The following is a 10,651-nucleotide window of genomic DNA, read 5'->3' on the forward strand; positions in this document are numbered from 1 at the left end:
GCTGGGCCCTGTGCTCAGCATGGACTCGGCTTGGGATTCTTCCTCTCCTTCTCCCGCTGCCCCTCCCCTGCTCATGTCCTCTCTCTAAAAAAAAAAAAAAACTGAAAAAAATATAAAGTACCAAAAATACTGAGGCTGGACATCATAAGCAGGCTGGTATCTTGCGTTACTAAGTGGAGACAACAGCAGTTAAAACAAGAGTGATAAGCTCAAGACCAGTCTGAAACTTACCTGTCGCTGCACAAACATGGTCATCACTTTCCTTGCTAGTTCAAATGGGGACTCTTCGCCGGGAAGGGAGTTACTCATGGCGGAGCCCACATCCATACACAGTACAACAGCTGCCTAGAAATAATGTCCCAGAGAGTGAGAAAATGTTAATAATGGTCATTAAAAATAAAAAGAAAAGAAAAGAAAAACAGGTATGGCCTTTGCTTATTTCACCCAAAGAACCTGTCTGTACTCTAGGAGACTTAGGGAATACAGGACAGAGGGCGGGACAGTGTTCTACTTAAAGAATGTATATAAGACATATAAATGTTTATGACAGCAAAACTTTAAATAGTCCTAATATTTTCTGAAAAATAGAAAGCCAGGACAGGAGCACGCTCCAGGACACTGCTGTTCCTCAGCCTGAGCCCAAGAATAAACCCAGAGGGAGCAAACCTAAAAACAACCTACAGGGGGCGTCTGGGTGGCTCAGTGGGTTAAAGCCTCTGCCTTCGGCTCAGGTCAGGATCCCAGGGTCCTGGGATTGAGCCCCACATCGGGCTCTCTGCTCCGCAGAGAGCCTGCTTCCTCCTCTCTCTCTCTGCCTGCCTCTCTGCCTGCTTGTGATCTCTCTCTCTGTGTCAAATAAATAAATAAAATCTTTAAAAACAAAAACAAAAACAAAAAAAACCTACAGGCCAGAGCTAAGTCCAGCGCAGCAGAGCCCAAAATACATCAGACTGAGGTTGATTTGCAGAGCCACAAGCATAAGAATAGATGCTTTTTTCCTAAGCCTCTGATTTGGGGGTAGCTTGTTATGAAGAAGCATTTTTGTGGTGACAGGTGACGGCTACAACCTATACATACTGAAATGCTATACCCCATCAATTTGAATCAGTTCGTAAACTGGGGTCTAAAATGAAGACTAGGGGCACCTGGGTGGCTCAGTGGGTTAAAGCCTCTGCCTTCGGCTCAGGTAATGATTCCAGGGTCCTGGGATCGAGCCCCGAATTGGGCTCTCTGCTCAGCAGGGAGCTTGCTTCCCCTCCTTCTCTCTCTGCCTGCTTGTGATCTCTGTCAGTCAAATAAATAAATAAAAATCTTAAAAAAAAAAATGAAGACTAAGACACCAAATCTATCCTAGTAGAGGACAAAGACACACAAACAAATAATAACAGCAGAATATTCCATGACAGATGCGTGCGGTGGGCCCTGAGAGTACACAGGAGGGGCATCTACCCTAGACTGGTGGAGGGGATGATAGAGGGGATAAAGGAGGGATAAGGAGGCAGAAAAGCCTTCTGGATGTGATCTTTGCATAAGTCTTAAAGAAGAACAGGATTCAAATATGTGAATATGGGGACTTACAGGTAGAGGGAACCACAGAGACGCCTAGTCATTAGACAGCAATCGCATACATAGGGACTAAGGGAATAGGGAAACAAACTAAAATAAAACAGTTACGTGAAATTTTACATTTGGCATCCAGAATTCAAAGGCATATGAGTTGGAGGAGACCTGAACAAATGGCAACCCACAATTTCAGTGCGGATTATAACGTGAGTCACCAATATGACATGGCTACAGCACTATATTCCCCACACCTATTTCATGTTTTTAGGTTGTATAACAGTGTACTGAGGGAAAACCAAGAGTAGATTAGCAATCTGGAGATTTGAGATCCCATCCCACCTTTATTACCAATTAGCCTTGATTCCCTGGGTGACTGTCACTTAACCTCGCTGTTAATTCCAGGCAGGAAGCAGTTGTTGGACTAGATGAGATCCATGGTTTTTTCCAGAGTTAATGTTCTTTGACAGCAAGTCTCACCTGTGCTTTGTACTAATCAGACCACAGGTAACAAACCGTGAGCAATTCTGAGCACATCTTATGAAAATTAATTACAACAGAACATGAGATACGCAGGTTAGAGAAGGATCTACAGAACAGGGGATGTGAGGAACAATTTGAAAAAAACTAGATATTTGACCCAAGTGAGAAGATTTAGGGGAACATGATAGTTCCTCCCAAATATTTGGCAGCTATGTTAGAAAAGGACTGGTCAGAGAGAGAGAGATGGAATGGATCAACAGATGGAAGTTACAGGAAGACTGATATGATTCCATACAAAGGAGAAAAATAACATTAAGACGTGATCAATAAAAGAACCACGGTCTTCTGAAACAATGATCTCCTGACTCTAGAAGTGTTTGAAAAATCTGGGGTACCTGGGTGGCTCAGTCAGTTAAGCGTTCAACTCTTGGTTGATCTCAGCCTCATGAGTTCATGCTCCACATTGGGCTCTACGCTAGGTATGGAGCCTACCTAATAAAAAAAGGGGGGGGTGGAAAATCTGGATGCGTTCCTATGAGAGAAGTTAGAGATGATTTCTAAATTTGGTTATATCTCAGACAACACATGGAAAAGAAAGACTTCAAGTTTTTCCCTAGTTTACAAAGCACAGAACATAATGCATTAATACTAAGAGATTTCTGGAGTAAATATAGTATGTTTGAAGAAAAGGTGATAATAAACTACAAAATTCCTTTGAGAACAGTAAGGTTTACACCCCATAGTTTCAATGCCCTGAGCATAAGAATCTTAAAAAATATAAGAGTCCCAAAATATGTCATCCATTTATCTAATATACCAGAAAACGGTTTTAACCAGAAAACTCTACGGTAAACCAGAAAACTCTAAGTTAGAAGATTAAGTCTTTTTAGTCCAGAGAACTTTTTTAAAAAAGAAAACTATTTTCAAACCAGAAAATTCTAAGTTAAAGAAATAAAAGTCCTTTACTAGGAATCAAGTACCCCAAAAATGGCCATCAAAGGGTTTTACCATACAGAACTTCTTTCTGGAAGCAGAAGAATGGTCTATGTGATACTTTTAAGTTCCTATCTGGCAGCATTAAGAAAACCAGGAAATAGAAAATGAACAGCATAGCAACTCTTCATTTGCACAAGGAAACAATACAGGCTGTTAGAATTTTGCTCCAAGTCCACCAGCCATATACAGCTGCTGCAATGTTTTCAGCAGCTGACAGGAGGAACAAAAAGGTAAGTAACATCAAATGTTCATAATTGCTTTAATCAGCATTTCCCAATGGGAGTCATGGGGACTAGGGATCACTTGCTGAAACATCTATCTTGCTTAACTATACCAGATGCCTACTAAAGGGCCTAGCCTTTGGATGTTTGGATAAACAAATAATTCTCTGGAACACACTTCCCTCTAGTGATCATTCAGAGACAACCATCACTTTTTGTCTATGTTGAAAAAAATCATTTAAAAAATTCATCACAATGTGTATCATTAATCTGGGACACTGAGGGTCATAGGTTCCTAGCAACACAGTAGGGCTCTGAAACGAGACAGCCTAGGTTCAAACCTGAATTCCATCTCTTAGGGACCGGATAACCTTGGGATAATCATTTCACTTTCTTTATGCCACATTTTTCTCAACTGTAAACTGGGGATAATACTTCTCACCTCATGGGCTTGTCGTGAAGATTACATGCAATAGGAAAAGTGTTTAGATCAGTGCCTCACAGAGTAAGCTTTCGATAAATGTGAAATATTAGATTATGATAGGGGTAAAAACTGCCGCTTTACATTTTCAGATAACGTATTTTAGGGGCGCCTGGGTGGCTCAGTGGGTTAAAGCCTCTGCCTTAGGCTCAGGCCATGATCCCAGAGTCCTAGAATCGAGCCCCGCATCAGGCTCTCTGTTTGGCAGGGAGCCTGCTTCCTCCTCTCTCTCTGCCTGCCTCTCTGACCACCTGTGATCTCTGTCAAATAAATAAAAACAAAATCTTAAAAAAAAAAAAAAAAGATAACGTATTTTACTCACTGTCCCTCTCTGAAGTTTTACAAATCTGTGGGTAGGTGTCTACCAAGGCTAACTTTCATTCTCCTATAGATTCTAAAAACCCAAGCTCAAAAGAAATGGAGGAGGTGGAGGAAGTAATGGAAGAGAAGGGTGGACTACGAGAGTAAGGAAGGAGGCAGGCGGAGCGGGGAGAGTGGTGGGATGAGGAGGTGAAGAGGAAGTGAGAGGTTGGGAGGGCTAAGGAGGCGGAGTGAATGGGGAGTGGGCGAGGCTCAAATTCGGGTATCCGGACTCCAGAGCCTCAGGTTGTCTCTGCGCGGCCGGCCCTCTGGACCCAGCCGTGGCCCGCCGTGATCCCACGATTCCTGCTCCCGAACCACCCTCTCCGGATCCCCTGCACCCGCAAGGCCCAAACCCACGCTCTCTCTACCTTATTCCCGGACCGCGCCATGTTGGCCGCGCCGGTACAGCGGCCGCCTCTTCCGGGCGGGAACCCCGAGCGCCGCTACTGAGGTCCCGCAGAGTTGGAGCCTGAGCGTCGTAAAAAGAGCCGCTTCCCACGGAACCTGGAAGGGGCGGGGAAACTGGGCGCCCTGAGCATGCGTAGTCCCTGCGTGTCCCCAGCCACACACCCCCACCCCCGGAAGGGGTTTGTGGACCTTGAGTTGCTCGGGTCTGTAAAACTAGATTAGAGCAATTGGCTTCACGAAAACCGTTTCCGTTTCCTGGTGTTGAGATTCACCCCTGCGGCGTTTTGGGTCGGAGTTCTGGAGTTCGATTTCCTTGAGTATGAGTATGAATCCAGAAAGTCCCTTATCTTCTCTAAAAGCCTGTTTGGTTTTTTTCCGAAAAGGGAGGATAGAGGAAGGCTTCACAGATGCGGTGGCGTTGGAACCAACTGCCGAAAGAACAGTTTCCCAGGCAGTCAATAGTGGGATTGATTCCTTCCTTTGCGGAGGAAATGGAATGTGCACAGGCCACGAGGCAGAGAACACCACCTGCGAAGGATCTCCCAATAGTTTGAAGCGTCGCTAGTTTGGAAGGAAGGATATTAAGCCTTAAGACTTAAGGATTTAATTTGGAAGGCCAATCTAGGGAATGTTCTAGAGGTGGCGGTGATCAATCATAATGCCTGACGGGCTCGCTGGTTTAAAAAATGGTTGGGGTTTTTGAATGTGGGTAGGTGAGACCCAGACCCCAGTCCAAGAAAGAATTCTTGAGACGTCTTTGGTGCAAAAAGGTGGATTTATTAAAGCACGGGATCAGAACCCGTGGCCAGAAAGAGCTGCCCTGAGATTGTGACAGGTGACTGATTACATATACTTTCAGGTTGGGAGGGGACTAGCAGTAGCTTAAGTCTCTAAAGAATTTTGGAAGCAAGGTTTCCAGGACCTTGAAAGGGCTAGCTAGTGTTAGGAAAAGGTCATTTATTACTGTTTAGAAAACCCTCAGTCCTGAAACCCTACAAATGTATATTGGTGCTTGGGGGATGATTGCAAACATGTATCATTTAACATATGAAAAATCCCTTTTAGAAACTTCCTTTGTCTTTACCCTTCCTCCCACCTTAAAAGTATATAATGAATGCTCCTCACAATGCCTGGGCAGCTCTTTCTACCCACAGGTACTTTCCCCAGGGTTTAATAAAAACACCATCTTGGGGCACCTGGGTAGCTAAGTTGATTAAGCGTCTGTCTGCCTTAGGCTCCAGTCGTGATCTCAGGGTGGTGGGATCCAGCCTGGTGTTGGGATCCTTGCTCAGCCGGGAGTCTGCTTCTCCCTCTCCCTCTGCCTGCTGCTCCCACTGCTTGTGCTGTGTGTGTGTGTGTGTGTGTCAAATAATTAAAAATCTTTTTAAAAAATATGGATGTGAGGGTGATCTGGCTACGACATCTGTCACCCCATTGATCGCCAGGGTTGATTCAGCTGATCTGGCTGGCTAGGCAGGTATCCCCTTCCTCCCTCACCACTCCATGTTCCTGCCTCCCAAAGCTGCCTGCTCAGTCGAAGAGGATGACCTTCCCAGATACAAGGGAGGACTGTTCTTCGGTCAAGGATGTACGAGGAGCTGCGCTCCTCTGCTAGAACCTCCAAAAAAGCTCTCAGGGTCCATTTGTAGGAGAACGTAGGGTAGTCAAGCTTCCAAGACTCCTGACACATCCAAATGAGGTGCTGTATGTGGCAGTCTGCCTTTCTTAAAAATTAATTAATTAAACATTTAAAGAAGTAAACACCATCTTTTGTGGGGGGGAGGGGAGGGAGAGAGAGGAGGGAGGGAGGAACAGAGAGAGAGGAAGAGAATCTTAAGCAAGCTCCATGCCTAATACAGAGCTTGATCTCACCTCCCCAAGATCAGGACCTGAGCTGAAATCAAGAGTCAGACACCAAACCAACTGAGCCACGCAGGCACCCCTAAAAACACTTTTTTGTATGGAAAATGTCTCAAGGATTATTTCTTGATTGGTCACTCCTGGCCCATGTCACATCACTTCAAGCTTTTGACTCAAACCCAAGGAGTTCTTTTAAAACTCAAATATTTTTTATTAATTATCTATATAAGAGGTAAATCAAATTAGTAAAAATTCACTATGGTGAAGGAAATGTGTATGTTTCATGTTGATAGGGAAAAAACACAAAAAACAAAACCTCTCCAAAGGCCTGATATACAAGGGAAGCCATTTCAGATTTCTAAGTCACTATGACTGTGATGTAGTTTTTGAATGTATATAGGTGAGATCCAGAGCCGATGGCCAACAAAGAATTTTTGAGATGTCTTTGGCACAAAAAAAGGTTATTTTATTAAAGCATGTGGACAGGACCCTTGGGCACCACCAGGGTTGTGAGGGGTGACTGATAATGTACTTGGGAGTTGGAGGACAGAAGGAAAAAGTTTTTCAAAAGAACTTTGAGATGCTAAAGAAGACCTACAAGGTATTGGAGGCCTTGCCATTGTCAAATGAAGGTTGTTTTTCCCTCTAGTACAGCATTAACAGTAAGACAGTTGGGAGCTTCCTGGAGAAATGTTATATCCTTCCTATCACAAGTCCTTGGCTGCAGGTTATAAGGAAATTTTATTTTATTTATGTTCCCTTTTACCTTTGTTTCCCATATCATTATGGATGGGTGGGTGATGTTAGGGCTCTAGGAAATTGAGTCTATGGGTCTCTGGAAGATAGGCTATGGATAAGAATACTTTTTTCTTGTAAAACACTAAGACATTTATAAACTAAGGGAGAGATCATGTCCTCTTGGGTATGATCTCTATGGTTAACCTTTGGTTTTGCCTTCCCTTAGCTAAATTTAGGGCAGCCAGGAGTGCCCAAAGAATGCCAAAGACAACACACCTGGGGGTGAGCGGGGGAGGGAGGGAAGGGGTAGGTTGTGGGGTGTCAGCTTGTGCTTTGTCCTCAGCTGGCCTTTTGCTCTTTCGTTAATTGTATATGACCTTCGTTCAGACCCAAAGCCTGATTTATGGGCCGCCACATGAGCACTGTACATCTGCTTTGTGAATGACAAAAAATATCTTGTCCTTGAGTTACTGATCAATACTCCTATTCCCTGCATCCCTTTACGATAAAACTTGTGATTCCTGCCCATATGCTAATCTATAATCTCAGTGAAAAAATACATAACCCTGTAAAAACTGTTCATTTCCCGGAGCACTTTCTTCCCTGTGAAGAGTGTGTTTCCCTGGCAGCTGTCCTAACTTGGGCTCGAATAAAACTCTTTCTCACTTTCAGAGATTCTGAAAGATTTGTTCATTTGGTGTCAACCATATCAGGGTTTTTATCTTGTATGTAGTTTCTCTTTTTTTTCTTCCTCTCTCTCTTTTAGCTCTTTTCTCTCTCCCTCTCACCCACACCTCCTCCACTACAGGTTTGTTTCCTGGGAGAAATAAAAGAGATTCTAGTACCTCTGCTTGTTTGCACCTCGGAGGGGGAGGTGGGGAGGTGGGCAATAATGTTAGCCACTAAGCTTTTGCAACACTGCCAAACGTAAGTCCGGGGTGGCCATGAAGGGCACAATGAAACTTTCAGGTCATCTAAACTTTTAAGATTTAGCATCATTTTATTGAAAATCCTGGAGGATAAAGGTTTTATTCCCTCTTGGACTTGAACTGATATGAAAATGCTGCTCAGTGTCAAGAGACAAGATGGCTTAGTAGTAGAGTCATCATTGTGGACCAGGTATGGTTTACCCAGCTCGGCGTATTATGGCTGCAAAGCCATTAGAACGCACAGTCCTCCTTGATGCTCACCATAAAGATTAGGCAACTATGAGCTAACAGAATGTCCATAGATGGTATTAATTCTCTAGGTATTTGCTGATAGCAAAGATGAGATTCCTTTTGATCTCTTTGGTTAAGTCTTCCTCAAGTCTAGACTAGGCTTTTATATACCTTAGAAGAGCCCTTGTGAAATGATTTAAGCTTCTTCCACTAGGTTTTGAGTCTGAGAGCTAAGTAGTCTGAGAGCCATGTCCACTTCATCTCAGTATCCCTTGGACCCCACCCTCACCCCATCCTCCTCCATTCCACCACAGCCACCATACCCTAGTCCTAATCATGATTATTTTTGGCCTTAGCCATTGGTTTCCCTAATCCCAGAAAAATCTGACAAATGCAGTTGCAACTTCCTGATGTAGGCTTAGGTAAATATGTGATCTGCGGAAAACAGTCCACCTAAATGGACTCACCATAAATGAGTGGTATGTGGGAAGAGTCAAAACATAAGGATCCATATTAAGATCGTTATACATACACAGAACAGCAATCATGCTCACCCTTTCTCTGCAAACGGTAGCATTCAAAGCAATTTTGGAGAAATTCAAAGACCATCTGAACAAAATTAATTTGATTTTATTTTTATTTTCTTTGTCTTCATTTCAGTTGTTTACATTTCTGCAAAAGCACCAGAGAGCACCAAGTTTACTTTCAAAACGGCTGGGCAGAGTTTCATTTTGTGTAGTTTTTGTTGTTGCTGTTTTTAAAGGGGGTTCTTCTGAAAAGGGTGTTCCCCATACTTTAGGCCAATGTCTGTGGCCTTCTGTGGGAAAGTGGTACTGACCTGTCCGGTTTGATTCACAGCCATTCTGAACGTAGCTTCTTTCTGAGATAGGAACAAGAAATGGGCACCAGCTGTTCTTGTGAGGACCTAAACCTCCAAAATCTGCTCGATCTCTTGGGATTCGATTTTTTTGACATTAGAAAGACACCCTCAGGAATAAATTTAAACAGGAAAAAAAAGTTCAGATTCTATTCATCTAGATTCATCTGGTGCTCACCCCCCGGTGGCCAGGAAGACACGCTTTCATAGCACAGCGAAGATACTGTTGGTTAAACTCCAGTAAGTTCCGACTAAGTGAGGCTGTGAGGTCTTGCCAAACAACAGAAACCTAACCCTGTCTTCTCCATGCTTAGGGCTACTGATCCCTGTTGGGGGAAGTTTGCAAAACCTCCCTACACAGTCTTTAATATATAGATTAAATTAAACATCACAACCCAGTCCTGCCTTCACTACCAGGAAAAAAATTATGCTACTAATTGTATTCAACTCTCCACTCTTCCTTTCTAAAAACCCTGAAACCACATGACATTACAGACTAATTGCAAAGTACATGAGATGCTAATTATCTACTAATAGCATATACATAGTATATGTAACTAGTATCTATGTAGAAAATCTCTGTGTAACATTCAGCCCTAAATAAATATATAAAACAAAATAGCAGTTTGGGATCTGAATATATTTAAATAATTACTGTGAGGCAGAGATTCTTTTATGCCTACCAAAACTGCCATGTTTCTCTTTTTGCTTAGATTAGCAGAACCCAAATATTTAACCTGAACTATAGCTGCCTAATCAAAAGATTACATTTCCCAGCCTCTTTTGCTTGCGAGGTCACGTGACTAAGGCCTAGCCAAGGAAATACAGGAAGTGTTGAGCGAGACTTCTGGGAAGTCTCCTTAAACAGGGAGAACATGCACGTCTTTGCTCCTTCCTCTATTCTGCAAGAATCATGGATGCAAGGGCTGGAGATGTGGTCACCACTGAGGTTTTGAGGACAAGGACAAAGAGGGCTATATCCTAATGGTAGGGGAAGGAAGCCTAGGGTTTGGATGACTTCATCAGGTCCCCTGATGATCAACCTTCAGATTTCTTCTATATAAGAAAGAAAGAAACTTCTACTTTGTTTAAACCACTGGTATTTTAGGATTTGAATTCTATGCCACTAAACCAAAATCTAAGTGATACACTCAAATCTTTACATTCTGCTGCACTACGGTAGCCCAGCTTCCTAAGCGTTTCTCTCCTACCTACCTATTATCCTTTTGGTGAGCTTGGTCTCCTTTGGGCCTCATTTTTCTCCCTGTCACATTTAGTCACATTCTTCCCTGGGGTCCAGTCACCAGTAACATCTTCAAGCTCCTGAGCTTAACACACAACTGCACTCCCTGTCCCAGATGAATGGTCATTTTAGGACAGGGAATGAAAAGAATTCATCTGTGGAGAGACTGCTTTGGCACACATTGCTTTTCTGTTCCCTGTCCTCCTGGAACCGCCAAGATGGTAGTGTGTGCTAGAATTTTCCAGGACTGAGAGGGGAAAG

The 10,651-nt window shown here is 43.3% G+C and overlaps 1 protein-coding gene across 2 annotated transcripts in view; it reads right to left on the reverse strand.

Annotated features, from left to right (window-relative positions):
- XRCC5 (X-ray repair cross complementing 5) overlaps positions 1-4,610 on the reverse strand; it is an 89,859-nt gene extending 85,249 nt beyond the window's left edge. For both annotated transcript variants that reach the window (XR_013966527.1, XM_080798264.1), the window contains exons 1-2: positions 4,473-4,610; positions 232-345 (exon numbers count right to left, since the gene is read on the reverse strand). Coding sequence is in view for 1 of the 2 variants with exons in the window: in XM_080798264.1 (XP_080654390.1) it covers positions 232-345; positions 4,473-4,493 (135 nt within the window). In the remaining variant the exon portion in view is untranslated. The remainder of the gene's footprint in view (positions 1-231; positions 346-4,472) is intronic.
- Positions 4,611-10,651: the final 6,041 nt, after the last annotated feature.

Source organism: Martes martes (assembly GCF_963455335.1).
Source record: "Martes martes genome assembly, chromosome: 3".
In the NCBI taxonomy this organism is placed as follows: domain Eukaryota; kingdom Metazoa; phylum Chordata; class Mammalia; order Carnivora; family Mustelidae; genus Martes; species Martes martes.